At 40.2% G+C, this 26,543-nt stretch overlaps 2 protein-coding genes across 3 annotated transcripts in view; one reads left to right on the forward strand and one right to left on the reverse strand.

Annotated features, from left to right (window-relative positions):
• Positions 1-11,202, reverse strand: part of LOC116716969 (dolichyl-diphosphooligosaccharide--protein glycosyltransferase subunit STT3B-like) — a 30,764-nt gene extending 19,562 nt beyond the window's left edge. The window contains exon 1 of the mRNA XM_032558000.1: positions 10,443-11,202. Within this exon, the coding sequence (XP_032413891.1) occupies positions 10,443-10,717 (275 nt within the window). The 5' untranslated portion in view covers positions 10,718-11,202. The remainder of the gene's footprint in view (positions 1-10,442) is intronic.
• Positions 11,203-14,244: 3,042 nt separating this feature from the next.
• Positions 14,245-26,488, forward strand: LOC116716971 (acidic amino acid decarboxylase GADL1-like). 2 transcript variants are annotated; one of them, XM_032558004.1, is made up of 16 exons: positions 14,245-15,271; positions 15,798-15,884; positions 17,273-17,391; positions 17,481-17,607; positions 19,659-19,749; positions 19,861-19,970; positions 20,726-20,841; positions 21,116-21,195; positions 21,400-21,454; positions 21,533-21,649; positions 21,726-21,790; positions 22,333-22,414; positions 22,597-22,796; positions 24,063-24,114; positions 24,208-24,297; positions 25,948-26,488. In XM_032558004.1, the coding sequence occupies exons 2-16, from the start codon at positions 15,854-15,856 to the stop codon at positions 26,119-26,121; spliced, it is 1,509 nt and encodes a 502-aa protein (XP_032413895.1). In that variant the 5' UTR covers positions 14,245-15,271; positions 15,798-15,853; the 3' UTR covers positions 26,122-26,488. The 2 variants fall into 2 exon arrangements, with proteins under 2 accessions (XP_032413895.1, XP_032413894.1); XM_032558003.1 differs by lacking the exon at positions 14,245-15,271 and having other exon boundaries at positions 15,278-15,884.
• The last annotated feature ends 55 nt before the right edge of the window (positions 26,489-26,543 follow it).

The following is a 26,543-nucleotide window of genomic DNA, read 5'->3' on the forward strand; positions in this document are numbered from 1 at the left end:
AAACTTTCCATAAGTAGGAAAGAAATAAAAATACATCCTAATTTGGACTATTTCTGAGTTATTATCGCAGGGAAATTAGTCATCTGACAGTTTTGATTATGTCTCTGTTGTCTGAATGGTTTAAAGGGCCGTTTTCATGTTGAGACCCATTTCAACCTTAACAGACATTAGCATGCAGTGAATAAATCGATTTTCAATCAGTTTTTTGCACCAAAGACTTAATAATAAACACGATTTATTATTATAAAACACAACAAACTAATAGTGGTAAAGGGCCCCACTGGGTTAACTCGGGGAATCTCATCTGTCCGTGTATCAATCAACTCCAAACCTCTTCTTTGTTCTGTCACAATTATCGATTTATTCCATTTTGATTATCAGGCTCCAAACTTTGCAAGGACTGACCGCCCCGCTCACCGCTTCCTAATACACACAAAGCCAGCAGGCCAGTGACCTTCCCATACATACTTGATGACAGCCACGCCCACATCGACACACCCACCACACAAGTGTCAAAGCCGCTGCTCCTGTCATATCAATAATTACTTATTTCATTCATATGGCTCTTACAGAGCCTCAGTGAAAACGTGTTTATTATTATTAACTGTTTGGTGCAAAACACTGATTGAAAATTGATTTTTTTTTTTTTACTGCATGTTTATGTCTGTTAAGGCTAAGATGGAGCGGCACTGAAAGCAGCTCTTTAAACCATTCAGACTACGAACACAACAGAGACGTAATCAAAACTGTAAGATGATTTATTACCCGCGATAATAACTCAGAAATAGTCCAAATAGTTTGGATGTATTTTTATTTCTTTCCTCCTTACGGAAAGTTCCTGTTTATATCATAGGTTTGTGGTGCCTTTTCTATACTAAAGAAAAAAATATAAAATGTTAGCTATTTCACAAGGAGATATTAGCATACATGAAAAAACCTTACATAACTTTGTATTAAGGCAGAAAATACGGCGGCCACCGTAAGAAAGGTTTACAGTATTCAATTATGCCACATAACTGATCAGTAGATTATTGCGAGGGAACGCAAAAGTTTTGCAAGGAAACGTAAAAGAAAAACAATTCCCCATGTCCCCTGGAGGGCTCCGTAGTATTCTACTGCAAATAAGCTGAGGAGGAAACTTCCAAAGGTACTGGTAATAATAATGACTAATCATTTTAGCTACTCCAGAAAGCTAATGTCTCTGTAGCTCAGTGTGACCAAGGAAGAAGAGGCATTTGTAGTAGAGATGTACCAATAAGACAGGGGTGTCAAACTCCAGTCCTCAAGGGCCGGTGTCCTGCAACTTTTAGATGTGCCTCTGCTGCACCACACCTGAATAGAATAATTAGGTCATTAGCAAGGCTCTGGAGAACTGATCTACACAAGGAGGAGGTAATTAAGTTATTTCATTCCAGTGTTTTGCACCAGTGGCACATCTAAAAACTGCAGGACACCGGCCCTTGAGGACTGGAGTTTGACACCTGTGCAATAAGACAAAATGTATTTAATCTTAAATGTAAAATGTATAGTTTTGTTTGTATAGTGTTAGTGTTGGCTTAACTATTGCCCAAAGAATGTTGTTCTTTTTGCAAATAGCCTTTTTAAAGTTCTGCATACTGCAGTTAATGCTGTAGTATGTGTATATTTACACATACTGCAATATATTTATAAAAATATATATTTATATATTTGTTGAAATTGTCACTATGTCATGAGAATGTTATGAGAAATTATCTGTGAGAAAAAAAAGGGGAAAAAATACAGCTCCTCTTCCTTCTCTCAGTGCTAACTAGAAACAACCAATCAAAGACAGGAGGCGGCTCTTAGCGCCGTCAATCACAATCACACAGTCTGTTGTGAATTCTAGGTTAGTTAGTATGGCCACTGATGACGGCAGATAAACCAGTTTTTCTGTCTCAGTAAGTTTGTTTCTCTGCCATTAGCAAATTGAGCAGCAAGTACACAGGTTGATTGACAGCGCTAAGACCTTCCTTCTGGCTCTGATTGGTTGTTTTGGCCTGGGACCAGTGAATTCATTCAGACAGAATAGTAGATCAGGGAGGTGGAGGAGATCAATCTTTTCACAGATTATTTGTCTCATGCCATACGGTCACGACATGGTGACAGCTGCTACATACTGTAGTTTTAATGATGGATCGACTACTAAATTAGTTGAATAATCATTTCATCACAATTAATTCAAATCAATAGTTTCAGTATTAAAACCATGTAGGCATATAGGTCCATGTATAATCCTTACAGTAATCAAGAAGTGAGCAGATCTAAATCGTACAGAAATGTTGTCAAACTGATGAACTTCAGCAAAACTGGCAAAACCTTCACTTTGGCCATATTTAATGGAGAAGTACCTCCCGCTATGGTCTGTTGGATGCCAGAAAGGTCAGACCAGCACGCCTTCACAGGCAGAGAGAGACAAATAAAAAGAAGCCAATTAGCCGCAGATGGTAGTAAACAGCTCTGACGAGAGACCAAAGGGAGAAAGCATGTGGGGTGAACTGCAAATAAGTTGAACGTGTTCGAGGAACACATCTGCAAAGCAGCTCTCATCACAGAACTGGACCTCGTTTTACCCTGAACACCTCTGGTTACTGAACCGCCATGGGTGACGTTGAGTAAGCCCAAAAGATCAAACTAAAACAAGATGACATTAGGGGGTTTCTGGAAGGACCTTCAGGCTTATTACAAAGCAGTTTCATCATCACAGTCTGTCAGAGTGCTTGAACAGCACAAGGATGTTTGCAACATAGAAATTCACTTCTAAGGTTAACAATCTGTACAAAAGTGTTACAGCCAATTACAGTCTTTGTCAAAGACGTTAAAATCGATTATAAATGACGACAGCTGGCTAAATTCTGACTACGTGCCCCTTTAATCACAGAGACGGTTCTGAGGGGAGGATTTGATGGTGCTATGACACGATGGATAGTGGTGAGCTCCCCAAGTCTGTATTTCTTTAGAAGTACACAGCACATAACGCCTCACAAAAGATAACCTACAATTCAAGAACTCTACCAGGAAGTAATGATCAAGAGCGAGAAGACCTTATTCTGCTTTGCAAAACCCTGAAATATTGGGAAATAATAAAAAACTACTTTAAACAAAGTGTAAAAAAATCTATGAAAGAAGAGTGAGAGTTTTAAGGTGAAGTTCTACAGGAACTGAGGAGTCAAAACACAAGACTCACAGAGGCTCAAGTTTGGTTTGCTGCCGAGTCAGCTCGCCTCAGGATGGAAGACTCTAACTATGCAAGTCAAAATAGTTTACCAACAGAGAGGTTCTGGAAAAAATAACTATAATATTTGTGGAATGATGGAGCATAAGGAAGAAGCCCCACAAAATTTGTGACTGAACTGTGGAAAAGGCAGGCTACGCTGCCTTGATGTACCGACGCTCGATACACAACGGAGATACAGAGCATGTCTGCAAAAACCTGTGACAGATCCAACTCCATGCACAACAATCATCGGTTACAAGCAACCTCAGATGCAGGAGCAGTGTTATAAGAAAATACCAGACTGAAATTTGACAGAAAGCTTTATTTTTATGATGTCCACATCACCAGTACTCGGGGAGATGTGCGAAGCATATGGCCTGGTAAAAACAATCCTCAAGAGGATCTGATTTCAGACGCCCTCTTGTTAAAAAACACATTGAAAGACAGGATTATGGCTCTACCAAAACGCAGATGAAGCAGCCCCAAACAAATGTGGAATTTCAGGATAAATGCCATAGCAGTTATGGAGGAGAAACTGAATGAAGTATTGCCATGGAAACACACCAACGCTACAGCTCGGCGTTTAACCAGACCTGGCAGTAGATCGGAGCGGAGCTGCAATGTGGTATGATGGCACACTTTAAATGAGCACATCCCCCTTTTACAGTGCTGAAAAGCCTTTTGTGAAGATGAGGCGTCTTTCTACCGTTACTGCTCATGAAAAATGAGGTCATCTGAAGCTTCAGTATCTAAGTTATGCACCACTGTTAGGATGTAGATATTTTTATACATTTCCTTAACCAGTTATCTGAAGTTAATCTGAACATTTTTTAAAAATACTATAAATCGCTAAGACTGAACTCAGCAGGCAGTCCAAGACAGGGAATGTGTGTATATGGCTGAATGTTAGAGAGCTAAAGTATAAAACTGCGTTCTAATGTCTACTCACGAATACAAAGGACTCTTATGTAGGATGAATATGGATGGATCTTTTACACTAGTGAGGATTTCGTACTAGAAAAAGTTAATGTGCCATATTCAGATATTCACAGTATTATATGAAAGCATCAACGATACACCATATCAGCAAACAGATGCAGTTTAAAATTGCAGAGACTTATGAAAAACATGGGAGTTTTAGTGATGAGGCAAATAGGATGTTGGTATTAAAGGAGTAGGAATGTGCCGATCGACTGCCCTGATTTCTTTCATTTTGAGCGAACGACTGATACCTGCATGTGAAACCGATCTCATCTACCTCTACAAAGGTCTGGAAAATAAGATATGAACATTCAAGGTGTATTGTGACCTTATAACATCTGACAGCAGCTGTTTCCACTGACCAAACAATTTTAATTACAAATTTTTTTTTTTTCATGGGGGGTGCACATTGGCACAGTTGATAGCACTGTTGCCTTGCACCAAGAAGGTCCAGGGTTCGATTCCCGCCCTAGGGATCTTTCTCATGGACTTTGCATCTTCTCCCTGTGCATGGTGGGTTCTGTTCCTCCCACAGTCCAAAAACCTGACTGTTAGGTTAATTGGTCTCTCTAAATTCTCCTAAGGTGTGAGTGTGTGTGTGCATGGTTGTTTGTCCCGTCTGTCTCTGTGTTGCCGTGCGATGGACTAGTGACCTGTCCAGCGTGTACCCTGCCTCTCGCCCAAAATCCCTCGCTGGAGATAGGCACCAGCACCCCTCCTGACCCCACATGGGACATTGGTGTAAGAAAATGGATGGATACAATTTGTTCAAGAAAACACGTCAATTTCGAAGAAACTTACTTTTTTTGTTTTTTGATAAAGTTTTTGCGCTAGGATGAGGTGGCGTTTCGGCTGCGACAAAATTAGTGCATTTTGTAAAACTGCAATGGAAAGACGTTTTGCACATCACACGACTCAACAACCCGATGTTACTACTGATTTATTGAGTGAACAAACTTATTCACATGTGATTTTGATTGTATTTCTAATTTAGTGGAAATACAGATATTGCAAAATTGCGCTTTTTCAACATTAGTGGAATATCAAAAAGGGCTTTGAGCACAGTTGTAATGGAAACGCAGTTAGTGTCACTTATTACAAAAAAAAAAAACATTGGTAGTTTATTTGCATGGCACATTCCAGTTTCAAGGCAGTTCAAAATGCTTTATATCATAGAAACATCATGCAGTCATTAACTAGCAATCGATGAACATTACATTTTGTCAAACGCTCACATCAAAATCATGAAGCAGATGTACATAGAAAGTCTGGATCAATGTTTCAATTATGAATCAAAGGTATCTTTGGTGGGTTTTTAGTCTTGATTTCAAGCATCTCATCTCGAATGGAATTTGCCACATTCAGCAAAATTTTTTCCAAAAATGTAGTGGAATTTCTGTGCTTCAAAATGGCTCATGAATTTAAATTGGCCACAAAGAAGTCAAAGGCCACTGGAAGTGATAACTGAATACTCTTGTGGAATGTGTAAGGCGTTACCGTAGAGCTGGAGCGTCGGCCGGCGTTTGAGACGTGGCTCAGATGGAGCCAGACCCTCAGAGGGAGGTCCAACTAACCAGCTTCAGCGCACCAGACAGAGATGAGCGCTAATGAAGCCGTTTTTCTCTCTGCTCTGATTCTGCTGCTGATCGGCGCATGTTTAACACGACCAACATTCAAAGCACTACCAACTACTGGCTAGCTGCCTCATGCCGACGTCGATTACTGTCAGATCTGTAGTGGCTTGATCTGGAGCTTCTGAAGGAGAGGGACCATTAACCAGACGCATCAAAGAGACGCAGGGTGTGGGGGGGGGAGGAAGGAAGGAGGGGGAGCAGCACAGCAGGGGGCTGATACAACCGTTTGCTCTCCTGCAATGTTCTTCCTAAAGATAAACAACAAAAAGATACCTTGTAGCAAGGCACCATGACGGACACTGTCATCAACCAGAGCAAATTCACTTCCTGTTCACTCTTTAAGGAAAAACTCCCACTATTATATATAGAATATATATCAAAGGTTTATTTAACACAAGACTTTCCACTAGACGAGTGAAAACTCCTTTCAGAATAAGCGATTCCATCAGAGATGCAACAAGAAATCAGCTGACTACTGAATCAGACACAGCATGGGCACCACAGAAGAAGACAACACTCTCTGGGGTGGGGGGCCTTACTGAGGAAAGTCTAATTAAAGCTAGCTATCTCCAGTATCAAAAAGGTGTTTAAAAATTTAATTAGGCAAACGGAAAGATGGCTGCGGTTCATTCAGGGTGCAAGAGAGAGAGAGCAAGACTTCCAGCAGATAACAGGAATACAAAATTTGCAGCAAGATGCAATTAATTTACTAATTCATTAATTGATAATTAACTTTGTAATCAATTTGTCTTTGATTCACATGACAACTTAAAATGGCTTGTAAGCCAACATCAGCTTAAAGAATATCATAAAACATGCTTGTAAACCTTACAACCAGGAGAATGGCTATCTGAACTTATTAATAGAAAGGCAGGAAGTCACCGTTGACGACAAGACACTTCACGTTCTCATCTCCAGTGGTAGGAGTGCCAATTTGCCAATTTGTTAGTCATTATGGTCGTGATCATTGGAATCTGAATCTGAAGAGTTTTCATTTGAATCTGGACATCCAGCTGTCTGTTAAGGATACTGGTATAGTGGTACATCATTTACTCCCATAAAGAATAAAAAAAAGCTTCTTTTCCCATTTCTATGCATTTCCAATGTAATATTAATATTTTGATTTCATTTCTGATTTAAAATATTAGTAAAACCTAGTTCCTAAAAAGTACTCATAGGAGAAAAACTAGAAAAATATAGTATGAACACAGTTTTTATATGTTCTTAAACAAATAACACCATCAATAAAAAGAAAAAAAAAAAAAAAAAGATTGAATCATTTAAAATGACTAGGAACTGAAACTGGCACGCAGAAGTCTAATTGTTGCATCTTTAATCCCTAAACATCAGCCAGATGTGAGGTTTTGGCCAAACGTTGCCTAAATGTTCTACTAACTTCCTGATGTGGGCAAAGGACAGAACACAGGCACATTCACAGACACAGGAGGACTCCCACGATTCCCCAGCTAACCAAATATCTCGTTTACATAAAGCCACCTGTCAAACAGTGGAGGAGGGTGATGGAACAATGAAGCACTGTAAGAATAAATTTCACCGTGCCGTGCTGCATTAGGCTCTCGGAGAGCGACGGCGCAGGAACTAAAGGATTCTCACCCAGGAAGAGCTTTCAGGTCTGCTCTGTGTGAGCCAGCAGACAGACACCAGGCCGGCCGTTAAATCCACACCAGCAGACTCAGTAATCATTAAACGTTTCTCAGTGATGCAATGCAGACTTGGAAAACGCAACGGCCAAATAGAAGGCTTGGGTAGTTTGAGATTAGAATGTAAGCTGGTGGACTCTCAAATTAAATAAAACAAAACAAAACAAAAAAGCAGCAATTTTGTTTTATGAATTGCACTTATCAAGCAAATATGTAGTGTGCAAAAACAAAGTAGCCCTTCGTCTGAATGAAAACACTGGTGACCTAATTCTGCAGCCTGCCAGGGGTGACTTGACAAGTTTTTTAACAAAAAATAAATAAATCACACTAAAACATGTATATGGGGATGATAAACGCCTTAAAAACTGATAAGTTTTAAACTTTTGCAACCCCAGATTTTAATGTACTTATGTTTAAAACTGCACTCCTGCTTCGATCACCATATTTACAAAAGCAAATCTCCCAGGCCTTCCCTGAGTATATCATTAGCCTGGTGGGCCACCAGGCTTTACTTGCGCCCCCAACAGTCTAAGCATTGTTTATTTATTACAGGGGTTTTTATACACCAGTAACAGCAATAGCAAAGACGGGTGACTGCCTGGCTTAGGACGTTTTCTGGAGTCTTCCATTCAGCCTTCAATGGATCTCAAGATAGGTGGGTTGCTAAGGATCCTACACCACCTGTCCTTTAAATCCAAGGAAACAAGGATATGTTTGGAGGAGCCTTCGGATTTGGCCATCCTTCATCGCAGCGCTGTGATGTAATCAACCTTCAGATGCTGCCTTTGAAGGGCACAGTTCCTGAACTCGGACACACCTCACAGATAGACAACCAGAGGTTAGGAAAGACATTGTCTTGTCTGATGAGTCTGTATTTCATTTAGATGGTAAAGTCAGAATTTTGGGGTAAATCTGAAAGCATTTTTTCATCCTTTCTGGTATCACCGCTGTAGGCAGGCTGGTGATGTAAAGCAAACAGGTTTAAAAGGTTTTAAACATCACTGCACATTATACAACTGGGTTGGATTGATGGCCTTAGTCTCTCATAGACTCAATCGTTGGTGCATTTTTATTTGTAATCCTATACTTGGACTTCGTCCTTCAACTTTCAGGGTTTCCTGCAGTGTATGATAAGCCTGGTGGGCTACCAAGCTTAGGACACCCTGTATTTGTTGGTCTACAAAACTGGAAAGTTCATCTTTAGGACTTAAAGTCCAAACTGAACTTTGAGAAAAATTGTTTCAGTTTTCTGCTTCATCTTCTTGGCTCAGAAATACACAAACCTCAGGTTGCTGTTGTCACTAAAATGTTTTTAAGATGGATTCTGAGAAGGACTCATTCATCTGTAAATGTTTCACTTGTAGAGTCTTTTAGCTAACTTATTTATGATGGTGTTAACTTTTTCTGTTTTGCTGTGAATGCTCTGTAAACTGTGTGCTGCTGTCAGAGATGTTTAATTTTTTTTCTGGTGAAATAAAGGCTAATAATAATAATGACAATATTAATAAAGATGTGAGAGAATTGGTACAAACTGAGTATTTCTTTCCCATCTGCAGCTGCTCAATTTTACAAATAATCTCAGAGCATGTTCTTGAAGATCAACTTGATTCCATTCACCACATGTCAACCAGAGAACCTTTGGGAAGTTTTGGACTGGGAGCTTTGCATGGTGATAATTTGGTGAATCATGGTGAAGATCTTTGTAGCTATGTTTTCCATCCAAGTGTCATGTGAACATTAAGCAAACTTTAAAAATGTCACAAAAAAGAACAACAACAAAAAAAAACAGAAAATGTGATTTAGGTATGTTCCCATCAACTGGTCTGCAGGGAATCAACCAGGCTATGCTAAGCATGATTTTTCTCCAATGTTGGTGGCTGTAATAAACAGGAAGTAGAGGTTGCAAACTAGCATGGAGCACACATCTCAGGAAAATGAAGACAGTGTTCCCCTCTGAGCTGGGGTTCTAGACTTTGGATAATGCGAGTTTCATGAGTCTGGTAAGACACAGACACACCAGTGGATGTGAGCGTTCACTACGTCTGAAATTATTCAACAAATGTATTTCCATCTCCCCTTTAGCCCATCAACTCTTTCTTGGAAAAGCCAAAAATCACATCAAGCAAGCGTAAAAACATTTTTGCAAAATCGAGTAAGTTATCTTGAATTATCTGTTCCCAGCAACATTTTCCATTTTCTCCACACATAAAGAACCTTGATGGAAACAAGGTTAACGGATATATTCCTAATATCTCAGGAATTTTCCCAACAGTTCCTTACATTCAGATCTTGAGGAACTCAGTCAGACCTGAAGTTAAAAGGGAGACTGTCTACCAATAAGCTGTGCTTAATAAACTGGCTGGTTAGTGCATGTCTGAATATCATCCTCAATATTTGTTCCTTGAGCAGATTTTGCATTCAGCTTTGAAAATCTAAACTCTGATGCGTGTGCAAGTGTGCACCACTAGATAGGCACTTAAAAAAAACAATCAGCTGCATGAGATAAGTAAGAAGTTAATTTCACTTCTAAAACTAAAGTAAAGGTTTTGATACGGAACATTCCAACGTCTACAGGAACAGTTTCTGCAGCGTGCGGCAAAACTGCAAAGCAGCTGAGAACCAGAACATGTGAACATTACAGCCTGCAATCAGTGCTGCTGCTCCAGAGCAACAAAGTCAGAGGTGAACGCTGAGTAAACAACGGAGAAATCTGGTAGAGGGACTGGTGGCGCAGATGTTTGTTTCCGGGTTGAAATTGTCATCATTCCCCAAATTTCCTACGCTGCTGCTGCTTCAGAGCTTCTTTCTATCAGCAACAGCACGTTCAGGATCACCAAACACCCAGAAAACTTGCGAGAAAACACCGGAATATGTCTTAAAGAAGGCTCCGCAAATCTTGGCAACCAGTCGGCTTTATAGAAGACAACTTACCAAGGGTCAAACTCGTGAATGATGCTCTCGAAGCGGATGACAGCGAAGAGCCTGGAGCTGAAGCCGGCCAGACAGGCCAGAAACAGGATGGTGAAAGACAGCAGAGACTGCCAGCCGGCCGGCTGCGACAGGCCGCCGGACAGACCTCCCCCGGCGCCAGCCATGCCGTCTCTCTCCGCCGCCGCTGTGCTGCTGCGGCCATTCCCAGAGTACGTCGCCGCGGAGGTCAGCGAGGATTTGTGTTTGCTCTCGGAAATCTGGTGATGCTCCGCCATTATTCTACGTCAGCCTCGCGGTGGCAACCAAGCAAATGGAGCTGTTATCACACAGGAAGGGACCCCCCTCTTGCCTTCCTATTCTGCGCCACGCTTCACTTCTGCGCCACTCGCAGCACCTTCCCCGGACACTCCGGAGCCCTCCAAGGTAGCTTTTGAGATTCCCGACTGTCTGACCTTATTCCCCGCTGAGGGTAGGAGCAGCTAGACGATTCCTAGGAACCACATTGCAGCACAGTTTGGCTGCACCCTAGAAGTGTCACACGCGGCTCGAGGAGTTCCTCCTTCCTTCCTTGGAGCTGAATGAAAGGGGCGGGATCTGTTCGTGGAACAGGAAGAGTCGTCAGCCTCTCACAACGAGACAGGTACAGCGTGGACGGACACCGCTAATGCGGAAGTCCAATCAGGTGACACGGAGCGTGACAGACAAGCATAAGGACTAATGAGAAAGCCGAAGCCTGACCCTCATGACGTAGCTCCGTCCTCCCACCCAACAAGCAAAAGCCGTTGAGGCGGGGGAGGGGAGGGGGAGGGGGAGGGGCCGACTGCGGTACAGGTGACCAGCTATCATGTGCGCTGACGGCTCCTGGTTCAGTGGCCCTTCATTGTGAGATTAACTGAACCCAGTTTTAAATAGAGAGAAAATTTGCGCAAGAAATAGAGGTAAAGAGGTTACCTGTAAAATTATATATATATATATATATATATATATATATATGTGTGTGTGTGTGTGTGTGTGTGGGTGTGTGTGTGTGTGTGTGTGTGAAGTAACAATTTAAATGTGTTATTAATGTATTAAATTTATTTTTAGTTTTAATGTATTACAACTGCAAATAAATATAGAAATAATTTATTAATATATTTTAAATATATGAAATTATGTGTTACGTAATTTCATATATTTAAATATATTTTGTATTACTGATATCATTAGAAAAGCTAGACAATAATAATTTAATGATTAAATGATTTACTTTCTATTCCTGTGCTGAAGCACATCATGAACAAATTTAAATTATACATTTCACCCCACAACTCCATTTCTCCCGTCATTAGAGGTATCTTTTTTATTCATAATTTATCACAAATCCCAACATCCTAAGAATATGTTCCAGTCTTCCGTTTGGAAAAGCTTTGTTTCTTTATTTTAAAACATAAAAATAGAATTAGAATGGTCACTCTTTTGAAATGATAGCAAATTACTTGTTGTGTAGATATTTATCAGAAATTACAAGTTGTCTCTTTTTCACAAGGTCATGTAACATTTGCGGTCAAGCTGAGTAAAACTTATTTTTAGTTAGCGTGACTGAGGGCAAAACTTTGAGGAAGGTCTGGAGGATAAGTACACTTACCACTAGGTGGCGGAGTTATCTGTGTTTAGACTACCTCTCTGACCAAGTCACTGTATTTGCTCAGACAAGACTAATGTTTTAAAACCTCGTCTTAAAGGCACACCGCCCTGTTTTGGAAGTTTCCCAGCTGCAACACATTCGATTTCAATTAGTGGCTTAACAAGCTTTTGCTGAACTGCAGCCGTCTTTAACTAGAGAAACATCTGGACTAGAATCTATCAACATTACTGCAGGGTTTTGGCAATGTTATAACACTTTAAATAACAAAAACTAAAATCCCAGGAAATCCTGTCTGCGTTGACTTTTTTTTTTTTATCGAAATGATTATAAAATCAGAGTTTGGAGAAGAACATACTTTGGGGCGGTTATTAAATGCCATAAAATAGGGATTATTTATCAAAGGTAAACATTTCATCCATTTAGAAAAAAAGTTTTTCTTCTCTCACTAAAATTTGAAATGTCATTTGCAAATACTCATAGATATTTTTTGTTTTATCAGAGGTGATAATTTATTTTTTATCATTAAATAGTATTGAGAGCCGCACAGTGCCAGGGCCCCGGACACCCCGGAGCCCTCCCAGGTAGCTATGGTTATTATTTTTATTATTAGCGTCCATATTTTTGAATTTAATGTTTTCCAGCTGCTCTGTAAATGAACCGATTTATCCCAACACTTGCTAACTTCTGCTAACTTCCGGCCCTACTCACATTTTCCACTGAATCCATAAAAGTTATTATAACCTATATTTTTTTTTACCACTGCTGATCTTTTAACATCACCATGGGGCATTATGTGTGCAAAATATTAAAAAGGGGAAGCTATATTTTGACAGATGTAATTCTCAAGAAAAAAAAAAAACTTGCCGTAGAGCATGACTGGAATCTTTTGGAATTCCTGTGGATCATTGTTTACTTTATAGGAGCATAATTGCGTATGATTACCACCTAAAAAAACCCTGAGACCTGGATAAATATGGGCTCAGCTGAGGGTGGAATGCCTGGCTGCTTGGTGTGGTGATTTGGAAGAATGAGGGTTTGAGGTTGTAAACTTAACCAAGGCCATCTCAGTTTGCATGTTGTTCCTCTGCCTTTGTTATACTGTCAGTTACTCTGTCCTAGTCTTGCAGACAAAAAATGTACATATAAGTGAGTAGTAAGTACTTGATGCTCTACTTGTTTAAGGTGCCTTAGTTAACTAGCCAACATTTTTAGATCAATTAATTCAATAGTACATCTGAAATGGGCCCAACCAGGGCCGGCACAAGGCATAAGCAAACTAAGCAGCCACTTAGGGCCCTACGCCCACTGAAGGGTCCCCTTCAGTGGAGCTGATTTCTTTCTTTTTTAATAATAATTTCTATGTTATTATAATAAAAAAACATACAATTTCACTATGAAGTGATTTGTTTTTACAATAATATATATTTGATCATTTATGTAGAAATAATTATTTTATGGATAAAAAAGAAAAATATTTATTGCTCTTGGGGACCCCTGGTGGCCGCGGTAGGTACCGCACGCTTCGCCGGTACCATGAGCTGCATCCAAACGTCCAAAGCTCCGGTCAGAAGTTAAGTAAGCAAAACAATGACTCAAAAAAGGACTTATCCTTCAGGATGGGACAAAAGAAAGAGGGAGAATAGAAAAAAGCCAAGATAAAGGTTTGTTTTAATGTGCCTTGGTAATATAATGTAAAAGAATGTGTGTGTAGAGCTGCACCGATTGCAGTTTCTGGCCGATCCCTGGTTACCGATTCTTAAAAAGCCTGACCTGCCGATTTTGATTTTGGCTGTTATGAATTTTTTTTGTCTGAAGTGTCACTAAATATAGCAAGGAAGTCACTGAGTTGGCAGTGGGTGAATATTGTTAACTGTAATAATTCAAACCTGACCTGGTGGGTCGTTCTGTCAGTCAAACCTCTCACTGTAGAGCAGAAGAGGACAGAGACTGATTTTTAAACCTTTGCTGATGAAGATAAGATTAGGGGATAAGATGGACTTCACGTGTAAGTATCAGCAGATCACGTTCCCCCAAAATTAAGGAAATTGGTGCCCAGAAATCAACTGGTCGATAAATCAGTTGGCCAATAAATGTATCCTATATTATACATGTATATAATGTAAACAGCACTGCCAGAGAGGCAATAGGTTTGTGTGTGTGAATGACCTAATGATCGGACTGCTGATTGCAGCCAGTTCACATTGTTAGCAGAACTAGAGGGCCCCAAACCCACATTTCGATTAGGGCCCCATGGAGGCTTGGGCCGGCCCTGGCCCCAACCATTGAAGCAGTGAACATTTTAGACCTTACTAATTGACATCTGGGCCAAAATTGAAGTTACTAATTAACTGGTGTGTTTTTATCCACTGTACTATCCAGTATACTGGTACATGTCTTAGAGACACAAGTTAACTAGCTAATATATTTTAGCTGCACCAATGAATTGGTAAAGCTTTCAAAGCTTTGACTAGTGTACATACTGTCTTTGTTGGTATATTTCATCTAAATTGATCATTTCACGTTGTGTATAACTACAGATGTGTAGATGTGAAATTGATGTTAATGTTGATATCAAGGATATTGAATAAATACAAAAAAGTTTGCCATAAACCTGGGCTTCCGTAGCACCTCTCAATGCCACAGGCTGGATGCCTTCATGCATAATTCATAAAGGATCCCTTACCAATCATACAGTACACAGCGAGCTCCATGTACCCCCACATTGTGTTTTAAAATCATTTTTATTGTTCTCACGTAATATTAAATATTATAGAGAAACGAAATTCTGGGTTTTCATTAGTTATAAGGTATAGTCCTCAGAATTAGGAGGCATAAATGTATGAAATATAATTTCAATCTGGAAAGACTCGTACACAGAGAGAGAGAGAGAGAGAGTGGTATTAGAAAGTTTAATTGACAAATGAAAGTGTTTGGCGCTCGGACCCAGGAGGAAGACCGCTGTCAGAGAGAATGAGCCGCTGTGTATGAAGATTGGAGACGTCTTTCCCCCGTGGGCTCGGACACTGGTGGTGGAGAGGATGGATATTGAAGAAGTCTTGAGCTGAAGGCGGAGGAAGGTTGAAGCTCAGTCAACCGATGAACAGCTGAATCTTATCAAGGGAGCGACGCTTGATGATTGGAGGAGGAGATCATCACCGATAGGTTGGAATCGAGGCGCATGACGACATCCTTGGTTGGGCAGGTGAGATGAATAGAGTCTTCCAGTTTGAATTTGCACCTCGGCTTCATTACTCTGTTTGTAACAAATAAAAGACATGAGTTTCAGGGGCCACTGCTGACACCATGTCCCACTCTCCAGGCTTTTCGAATCCTCTGCTGTACTAAAACAAGTTTACCAAACTTGAATTTCAAAGGCCACGTCCTTTTGAAATTCTGTGAGGCGATGGCAAGTCTGGCAATTAATTGTTAGAACGGCTTGTTATACACGCAAGTGTCTATCGGGTTCTAATACTGCAGAGTTGAAAACCTAGTCTATTCTTGTTCGTATGTCCACAAGAACGTGATCCATAAAGATCCGTCCAGGGAAAAGACAGACAGTTGGAACCGCTGTAATATGAGAAGGGACGGACCATTGGTTTCCATTGGTTCTTAAAGCAAAATCTTTTGTGGAATTTTCCGCTTCTCTGTCCTGACATGTCCTCGTAAAACTGACAACTCGCTTAAACTCTCCAGTGAGCCGCTGTCTAATAACCATAACTTGTCATTAGAGGGCAGCGCGACATATAACTCAAGTTAGGAGCACGAAAAGGACGACACTAAAAGAATGGCTTCAAGTACAGAAACGCACATCAAAGGTAAGATGCAACACTTGTATCCTTCCGTTCCAGAGTTTGCTATTTCATTTATTTTGTACATGTTATTATTCAAAAACCGTAAAAAAAAAAAAAAGTTTTTTTTTTTTGCTTGTTTGGATTTTTTTCCCCCCCTAATATACATGCCACTTTACAATTTTCTTAGACACTGGCTACGTGTGCAAGGCTGTTACTGATGCACGTGGACATATTTCATAATATCCATGTAGGAGCAGACCCGGCTCCAGAGGGGGCGATGGCTTGTTTTGGAAGAGCACAGTAAACGGGTTTTTAATTTAATATAGATTATAAACAAGATATAATTATAATGCCTATTAATATTAAATAAATAAATGCACAACCAAACTATTCAAATAAGAGTAGCAGCAGTAGTACATAATAGTACTCAAGTAAAGTAAAAAGTACAGTGCAGTAAAATACTCTTAGAAGTACATTTTCCCCCAAAAAAGTTAAATGTATCTAATCCACCTCTGAACAGACAACAAAACTAGTAGCTTATTCTTGCTAGCAATGTTAACGTCATGTATTGTATGGATTAACGAGTCATCATTTAGCTAAAATTATCTGCATCACTCAGATTACTCAGTTTGTTTGGAAAAAACCCCAAAAAACTGTGCAAACCGTGGCGAGCGTCTTAGAGTTCATGTTGCGTTTAAAGACGGCTCGGAAAAACTCGCGACGGTAAAAAAAAAAGTGCGGGGCACAGAAATGGGAAGTCCGGAAGCCTCTGCTGCACCAAGTCGAGGCAGAAATAACAGAAAATTGGCCACGCTGAGGTAAAAATAATAATAAAAATCAGCTTCCAATCCAGGGCGAGCACGGCTAACTTTGTGGGCGGGCCATGTCCTCCCATGCCGCCCGGGCTGAATGTGGAAGATATTTTGTCCATTCACGGTGAAACTGCAGAAATGTTACACGTACGCCCCCCCCCCCCCCCCCCCCCCCCCCCACACACACACACACACCCACACACACAAGTATATTATCATAGTCTCTTGTTAAGGTTGCTATAACCTATGGGGAAACTTTTTTTTTAAGGTCACGTTGTGAAATTTGACAACCTTTGGGGAAAAGTTGTCTTTTTGGGTTACACCAGGTAACCTTTAAAATTGTGGATCTTCTGCCAGCCTTGGCTGACTAGAAAATAATTTAATAAGTACTCAAATGCTAGTATTTGCTTTTAACAAATCTTGTTCAATTACTAAAAGGCAACACATGCCACAAATAATACAGGAAGAAAGATTTTAACAATACAAAGATCATAGGAGTCATAACACTGGCATAGTGTTTGTATAAATACTGTATATGTAAGTTTGTTTGTTTGTTTTTAAGTCTGCACTACTACTAGAATGTTTGCTCTGTAATCGTAGACAATGATCCCCTGGATGACCCACCTCTGGACTTTGCTGCTACTGAAAGCTTTCTACAACAAGCAATGACTATGATTTTAGAAGATGCAGTGAAGAAGGCCACTGATGTCAGACAAAAGGTTAAAAATTTAATATCTTTCCTTTGCATGTAGCAGAAAGTAATACTTGAGTGAACCTTGGCAGGAACACTGTTGTCCTTGCTGAACAGGTTTGTGAGTGGCATCCCCCAGAGGAGCTGAAGGAGCTTCTGGATCTGGAGCTTAGAGACAGTGGAGAGTCTGAGGCAAGGATCCTGGAGCTGTGCCGAGACGCCATCAGATACAGTGTCAAGCCCAGTAAGTCGGACTGTAATGAATTCAAATGGAAGCCAAAACCAGTATATGAATAGCATGTGTAGTGGTGATTGTTTGCCAAACCAAACATCCAATAAAAGTTCCATCAAGCCACTATAAGGCTCTGGGGTCAAGTTTCTGTACGCAGGCAAAAGAAGGTTCAATGTCCAAACTTGTTGATTGTTCTGGATGATTTATTTTCCTATTTCAACAAACAATTACAGAGTTCAAACTTTCCTTTCTTGCTCTGGTGAAAACCAATGGCCCCAAACCCAAATGCTTGCTGGTCCTTTACCAGGCCCCTATACTTATAGAAAGTGGACTAACCCACATTACTTCCTGTCTACTTAGAACAATTAAATAAGAAAAATAATAAAAATAAAAGATAAATAAAATCAACAATTATTAAACTTCAAATTAACTCTGCAAATAATACAAAAAATACAAATAAACTAACAAAATTCAAATGGATAAAGAAATGGAGAATAAATAGTTCCAGCACCATGAATGAACTCAGATCGAAGCACCAGATGTATGACTGAAGCAGCCAGCCTCGCTGTGTTGTGTCCATAGTAACAGAATTGATCTTTCTACTCTACAGTGGAGCAGTAATGAACTTCAGTGGTTTCTGATGAACAATGAGAAGGTGAAATCCACTGGATCAATCTTTTTTTGGTATTTTTGTAAGCCAGTATTTTTTCATTAATTACCTCCAGGTTTGCTGCTCCTGGGTACTTTTGCAATCTCATCATGACTCGTTAAGTGACAATGCAGTTATGAATGGATCCTGCTTCTCTTTGCAGTTTGTAGGGAGGAACACTGTAAACCACCATTTCTTCAATGCTTGATAGTAGTTTCAATACATCTTAACCTGGACTGTTTGTTTAAAGTTTTGATGTTTATCAATTAAAAATGAATATTTGTGTAATTGTATCACTGTTGGATATTGATATGAATCACATGGCAAATCTTTATTGCATGGCTTTATTGAGGTGCATACAAACATTGTATTTCCTGAAATGCAATAACAGCATTCCTTTAGTGAATGGTTGATCATTTGTAGCAGAGGATGAATCTGCAGCTAAAAAAATCATTCTGACATCAACATGTGAAAAGCTCCACTCTTCCTGCTTGGTTATTTTTGTGGGATTGACTGATTTCAGCTGTAATTTAACAGCAGAAGTTGCTTAATAGACATTTTTTTAACAAGATTTAAACCAGGTGAAGTTAAAACTACCACTTGAGGAGTTCTGGGTAGAACAGATTTACAGACGAAGGTTTTACTTGAAATGGAAATGTATAAATTTTATTGTGCAGTTTTGTCTCATTACTGCTGTGAATAGATTGTAATGAGCCTTTTTGGAGTCTGCATACTCCTCTTAACCCTTTCATGCATGAATTATGATCCTTTGTGTCAGAATTTTTTTTCCATTTTTAAAATTTTTTTTCTTAAGGCATAAAAAAAGGTAGGAAATTTTTTTTTGTAAAAATAATTTTTTTATTTTTTTTTATTTTTATGTGATCAATTGTAAATTTGTCCAAATACAAAGTTGTTGTTTGAAAAATACATCAGTAGTATTGTTCCTTAAGGGTTATCTGATGTCACAATATTTTTTTTACTTGCAAGAGTCGTCTACAGTAGAAGGAGGGACCGGGTCGGTTCTCATGCTTTTTTGTCTGTCGACCATATTGTATTTAACAAAAATAATTTCTTGCATTTGCAGCTGATGGCCAGTAGTTGATGGTATATTTTATGATGCATTAGTGTCCACTTCAGTGGTCTGTGTGCATTTATAACATAAAAATCCACAGGAAGCACAAGAAAATGGCTTTTAGATAGCTGTCCACTGTAGTGACCACTATGCATGAAAGGGTTAATGCTTATTTGGTTTTAGCCCTACTTTAATTTGCATCACATAGAAAGCTTAAACCTGGAATGGGTTATTATTAATCTCTAATCTTTCATAATTATTCTGTCCTAGTTGGAGCTCTGTGATGATATGCGAGTAGATTTTTCATCTCCCTGAATGAACCTGTCTGTGTTTCATTTCCAGCTCATCCTCATTTCTTCAACCAGCTGTTTGCGGGGCTGGAGCCATACTCCCTGGTGGCTAGCTTCATCACTGAGGCCCTCAAACCCACCCTGTGAGACCCTCACTTATTATTAATTAATATGAAGTAATTATGCTTTGGCCTTACAGTCTGTTATATCATAGGATGAAGGATGCTGATGGTGAAATGTGTCTTTTTGCCCAGGTACACCTATGAGGTGTCTCCAGTCTTCACTCTGATGGAGAATGCTGTGCTCAAGAAGCTGATACAGACAGTTGGTTGGGAGGAAGGAGGAGATGGACTCTTTAATGCAGGTATTAGTCTACACTGGCAGTCAGCTCACTACCAGATATTAAACAGTGAAAGAGTATGTGCCCCCTTAAGCATTTCCTTGGTTTTTTTTTTTTGTCCCACTAAAATGTTTTGAATCATCAAACAAAATCTCATCCAGGACGAATGCAGGAGTCAAATGATTTAGTTGAGGCTTGACTAAAGCCCCAAACCAAGCCGACCCTGTGTGAAAAAGTAGTTAACTTCCTCACTTAATGAAGGCAGGCAAGAATTGGCATTGTTGACAGGAAATGAGTATTTTTACCTTGCTGTGGAACTTTTGCCTGCTTTCCTTTACAGAATTGTTTTGATGAAGACACAAGTCATGGACAATATGATCATGTCTGGATCTTATCCTCCAGTATTTTCTGACGGAGAAGAAGTCACAGTTCCATAGTTGCTTCCACTCATGTTTCCATAAGTAAAATAAAGTTGTCCAAACGGCACACATTTATTACAATTCCACCAGCAGGTTTAACCGTGTGTTCATGAAGCTTTAATCACTCAACGAATGAAACCAGTGTTTGAAAGCTGCAGTTTCATGAGGTTATCTTTTTCTGATAATGAAAATCTAAAACTAACAAAAAACCAGAAACAGAGGAAGTCTGTAAAGGAACAAATGTTGTTTGCAGTTTTTAGAGGAACCCAAAGATGCTGCTTGTTTTTTGTTTTCACAGCAGAGCAGACTAGCTGTCAGTAGATCTGCTGTCATAATGTGTCCCATCTTGTTTTTTTTAAGGTGGGTCGATGTCCAACATGTACGCCATGAACCTAGCCAGGTACCGTCATTTTCCTGAAATCAAGGAGCTTGGAAACTCTGCAGCTCCCCGGCTGGCGGTGTTCACATCACAAGAGGTATGGTTCTTAATCTACAACGTGTCCCTAAACATGTCCCAGCAGAAAACTTCCATCGAGATTCACAGTATAAAAGGCAGCAGTTTTTTGTTTTTTTTTCCTGTCAGCAAAAAAAAGAAAAAATAATCAGTTATAGTGTAATAAAGAGTCTGCTTGTTTGAGCTGGTGGATTTCACAACCAAGTGGACTTGACTTTTAAAAAGGAAGATCAGGCAGGCGGCTTTACATGCTTTTTGTTTTAACTGCACATAAGCTCTGTTTTGATCTCTTCCAGTGTCATTACTCCATCTCAAAAGCTGCAGCTTTAATGGGAATCGGCACAAAGAATGTCTTTGTGGTTCCGTCTGATAAGAGGTAAATCGCCACACACGCTTTGGAACTCATCCTGCTCTGCTGCTTCTAGTTCTCTCAGATCTAGTCTCAAAGACCTGGTTTTATTATTAATAATTTAATATGATCTACAGAAGGTTTCATTTCTTTTGCAATTGTGTAAAAGCACGTGTTTGTTTATTTTGAAGAAATGTTATGATGAAACTCCAACTTGTTCTTGTATTTTAGAGGAAAGATGATTCCCTCTGCTCTTGAGGAGCAAATCAAGTCTGTTAAAAGTGAGGTGAGAAACTTTATTCGAAAGAAATGTAAGGTCAACACTTTTGTGAGAAAGTCAGATCAAATGCTTGTTTGAGTGCAGGGTGGAGATCCCTTCATAGTGAACGCCACAGCGGGGACCACTGTCCTTGGAGCCTTCGATCCTATTGACGAAATTGCAGACATCTGTGAGAAATACAAACTGTGGCTGCATGTGGATGTAAGTCTAGGAGTTCATCCACTCAACGCAACCATGACATTAGCATGCATGATCATTTTGTTTTTCTCTTTAACAGGCATGTTGGGGAGGAGCAGTTCTCATGTCCAACAAGCACAAGCTCCTAATGAAAGGCATTCACAGGTGATTCACCGGTTAACGTCATTTGTGTTTGAAAGATGCACAACCGTCCCAGAATAGATAACATCTGCTAATTTGTTTCAATTCTAAGCAGCAATTCAGGGGCACAGTGCAACAACACAAACAGGCACATTAAAAACAAATGATTGTCATGTAAAAAGGCCACTTTTGAGACATCCTCTTATGATGCTTTTAAGTGCTTATTTTATTACTTCATACAGAAACTATAACTTAATACACATTAACACAAGATATTTCTCCATGTCAAGATATTGACTTTGCAACTAAAGTCAATATCTTTAGTTGCAAATGTTCAGTAGGAAGTGCAGTGATCAGCATCCGGTAACAGTGAAACCGAAGAACAAGCTGTTACCCCTCAATTCAGACGAGTAACGAGTATGAGTCTGATGTTTCCTTTAAATCAGTTGAGAATTTGTGTTTGGTTGTATGTTAACTTTCATTGAAATGATGAGATATAGAAAAGCCAGGTGCTTCCTGTGATGACGCCACTGACTGTAATGTCTCACCTCTGTTCCTTTGTAAAGAGTCGACTCTGTTGCCTGGAACCTTCACAAGATGCTGATGGCCTGTCTGCAATGCTCAGCTTTCCTGGTCAGAGACAAAACTGTAAGAGCAGCTCTGATGATTTCTCCGTTACTCAGAAATGCAAGGCACCTTGTAACACTTGAGCAAAAATGTTGCTCTAGTTGGTGTTTAAATTTTATAAGACACCTAGGAATTGCAATTGGATAAATGCAATCTCAGAGGGGGAAAAAAACATCACATGTAGCCCTGCTGTCTCTCTGCAGCATCTCCTCCAGCGCTGCCACTCTGCTCGGGCTTCCTACCTCTTTCAGCAGGACAAGTTCTACGACTTGAGCTACGACACCGGGGACAAGTCTGTCCAGTGCAGCAGGAAGCCAGATGCCTTCAAATTCTGGCTCATGTGGAAGGCTTTGGGTGCCAGCGAGCTGGGGCAGAGGGTGGACAGAGCTCTCGCCATGGCCAGGTCAGTTTGGCTGCAGGGCGACGGTTCAACCTGCTTACATCAGGATGGAACCTGTCCAGATGGAATTAAGAAAGGCTTTTGCTGTGCTTTGTGGTGACTAAGTTCAATTCAATCCAAAATTACATTATTAATTCTAAAGGGAAAAAAAATGTTGTAGACTCTGATGGCTGCGGCCAGGAAGGATCTCCTGTTGTGGTCTGTATTACAGTGGTTCTCTAGAAGCCTCTGACTGGAGGCACTCTGTTGCTGTCTGACATTTGGATGAAGAGGATGCTCATCCAAATGAGTTATACAGAGTTATCTGTAATGTTCTTCATTTTATGAAGAGTCCTTCTTTACACAGTCGTCTCCAGAAGTTCTAGAACTGTTTCCCAATCAGCTGGTTGAGCTTCTTTGTTGCTGCCCCAGCAGATGATGGCAGGAGAGATTGAGTTCTCCACAACGCTTGCAGAAAAAAATGCAGCTTAGGTTCTCCAGTGCTGTTGCAAACATTGGAGAACCTAAGCTTCCTCAAGAAGTAAAGTCTGCTTTCCCTTTCTTATAAACATCAGCCTTACAGACACATAAACTGCAATATGTTTTTCAGGTGGTTATTTAGGCATCCATCTGTGTCTTCTGGATTTTCTGACATGTGAAATCAGACAGAACATTGATCCTCAGTGCTTCCTGTTTCGTTCAGGTGATGGTGGGTTTACTGAAGCAGCTGTATGGTGGCATTTTGAACCTCAGCTCCTTGCCATCTCTAATGTTCACTTTAAGTTGCTTCTGTGATGATTTCTTGTCTCCCTCAATGAAGCCTCTCTTTTCTTGGTTATCAGTTCCTTCAGGTCACTGGTGATCCACGGTTTGTTACTGGGGAAGCTTCCCACTGTTCTGGTTGCTCTGGTGGGGATGATGTTGTCCACGCAGAAGTTTATACAGTCTTTCAGACACTCAGTCATGACATTAATGTCCTTTCTTTGTGGCTAGCACAGTGCATCCCAGTCTGTAGCCTCGAAACAAACAACCTTGCAGGGCTATTTCAGCTTCCTGCGACCGTCTTCTCATTGCTCTCTGCATTGGAGAGAGTCTCTGAACAAGGGGTTTACGTTCCAAGCAGAGAAAACTAATATTGAGATCTTATTTGCCAAAAGGAGGTATTAATCCTTAACATTTGCAAAAGACAAATGTAATATTTTTTTTCTTCGGTAAAGTTCTTGAAGCATGCCCTTTCATTTTACCATTTTCACCTGGTGCACTCTTTTACTACACTAATTTCTTTTGTAGGTATCTTGCAGATGAAATTACAAAAAGGGAAGGCTTCCGCCTTTTAATGGAGGTAAGTTTACCTTTTATTAATGAAATGTTAAACGTTCGTTTGATTTGAATTTTAAATAGTGTGATTATTTTTTTTCGCTTTGTTTTTCTGCAGCCTGAATATGCAAATGTTTGCTTCTGGTACATCCCGCCAAGTCTGAGAGACCTGCCAGATGGGCCAGAGTTCCAGGAAAAACTACACAATGTATGTAATGAAACAATGTTATTGTTAAAGTGTGAAGAAACATAAAAAAATATGTAATACAATAACCTGCAAATCCTTTTCAATGAATATTCATCCATCCATCCATTTTCTGTTCACCCTTGTCCCTAATGGGTTTGGGAGGGCTCCTGCTGTCTATCTCCAGCTAACGTTCCGGGCGAGAGGTGGGGTTCACCCTGGACAGGTCACCAGTCTGTCGCAAGGCAACTCAGAGACATACAGGACAAACAACCATGCACACACACACTCACACCTGGGAGAATTTAGAGAGACCAATTAACCTGACAGTCATGTTTTTGGACTGTGGGAGGAAGCCGGAGTACCCGGAGAGAACCCATGAATGCACAGGGAGAACATGCAAACTCCATGCAGAAAGACCCCGGGCTGGGAATCGAACCCAGGACCTTCTTGCAGTGCTACCAACTGCGCCACTGTGCAGCCCATGAATATTCAGTTGTCAATAAATACAGTTTGTCACTAGATCTATAAGGGCAAGTTAAAACTCTACCATGTGAAACGAAAGCCATACATCAACAACACCCAGAAACATCGCCAGCTTCCCTGGGCCCCAGTTCATCTGCGATGGGCTGACGCAACGTGAAAACAATGTCCTGTGGTCAGAAGATTATTTTTTTGTTTTTGAAATCTTGAAGGTGGTGTCCGCCGGGCCAAAGAGGAAAAGAACTGTCCGGATTGTTCCCTGTACACAGTTCAGGAGTTAGTGTCTGTGATGGTACGGGCCTGTGTATGGAATAAGTAACTAGTGAAGGCACCGTTTATGCTGAAAGGTACATTCAGGTTTTTAGCAACATGTTTTTCATGGAGGCCCCTGCTTATTCCAGCCAGACGATGCCAACCCACATTCTGTATGTGTTACAATACATTGGCTCTATAATATAGTACTAGGCTGGCCTTTCTGCAGTACAGACCCGTCTCAATATGAATGGCAAGTCATGAAGCACACGATACACACCAAAGGAGACTCCGGACTGTTGACCAGCTGAAGTTGTACAACAAACAAGAATTCCACACACACAGCTTCAACAATCATTGTCCTCAGTTCCCAAATGTTTTACAGTTGTGATAGAAGAGACCTTATTTTATCTGCTTCTGTCTTTCTGTGTTTGGTGACCCGCTTAGCCAAGGCTCAGCTGTCCCTTAGATCAACACAACATTCAAAACTACAATCTGCACTTAGTTTATGAATCATGAGAACAGCTCTTTTGGTCATTTTTGTTAATACATACCCATTCTTCTATGTTAAGAAAGGTGTGTTATTTCTTTGGGCTTAGAAAAATAATTTTGCTGGTCAATTTTAAGTTAAAATAAACCCCAAGTTGGAGTGCCCTTTATGTTTTTCAGTCAATCAATAGATGGTGCTGCAAACAATTGGGGGCTTAAAAAGGCATTTCTTCTGGCTAGTGAGTTACTGTATAGACAGATTTAATCAGTCTGACAGAAATAGTTTCAGATCTGTGCCAGTATCTAAAATTCAGACTTGAACCTTGAACCTACGGGTCATGAGTTCTTGCTATAGACTCTGGCATGCTGTTGTTGATTGTTGTTTGAGTTTGTATCCATAATTACGGAGGTTTTATTTGGTACCTTTTGTTGGCCCCTTGTGATTTCCAGGTGGCGCCAGTTGTTAAGGAGCGCATGATGAAGAAGGGCAGCATGATGGTGGGCTACCAGCCCCACAGAGGCCAAGCCAACTTCTTCAGGATGGTGGTGATCAGCCCTCAGGTCAGCAGGCAGGACATGGACTTTGTCCTGGATGAGATACACAGCCTGGGAAAGGACTTATGATACGCTGGCAGTTTCTCAGGGGGTCATATCTTCTGAAAGTTTAGAAAGAATCATTCGTGGAATCGTGTCCCTGCATATCTTGTATTAACAACTCTGAGTTGAAATTTGTTCTTGGAATATATTACTTTTGGCACTTTTTCCCTCAATGACTCTTCCTCATATTTTCAATTGAGGAAGCTGTTGATTTCACAAGTGTGAAAAGTGATCTAAGTTTAGGGTGTGGGGTTTAGAGTTGCGTTATGTAAGTAGTTTTCAGCACACAGTGTTGTAAGAGTGCAACATGTCATCTTCGAATTCATACTTTGTGTCAAATATTTTTTCATGGAACTGGAACAATAATAAACCAACTATCTCTGGCCATTCTAAAGTGTGTGTGTTCATTATCATTGTGTAAATGAGACTTCAGGATCATGGGTCATAAG

Source organism: Xiphophorus hellerii, chromosome 3 (genome assembly GCF_003331165.1).
Source record: "Xiphophorus hellerii strain 12219 chromosome 3, Xiphophorus_hellerii-4.1, whole genome shotgun sequence".
NCBI lineage: Eukaryota > Metazoa > Chordata > Actinopteri > Cyprinodontiformes > Poeciliidae > Xiphophorus > Xiphophorus hellerii.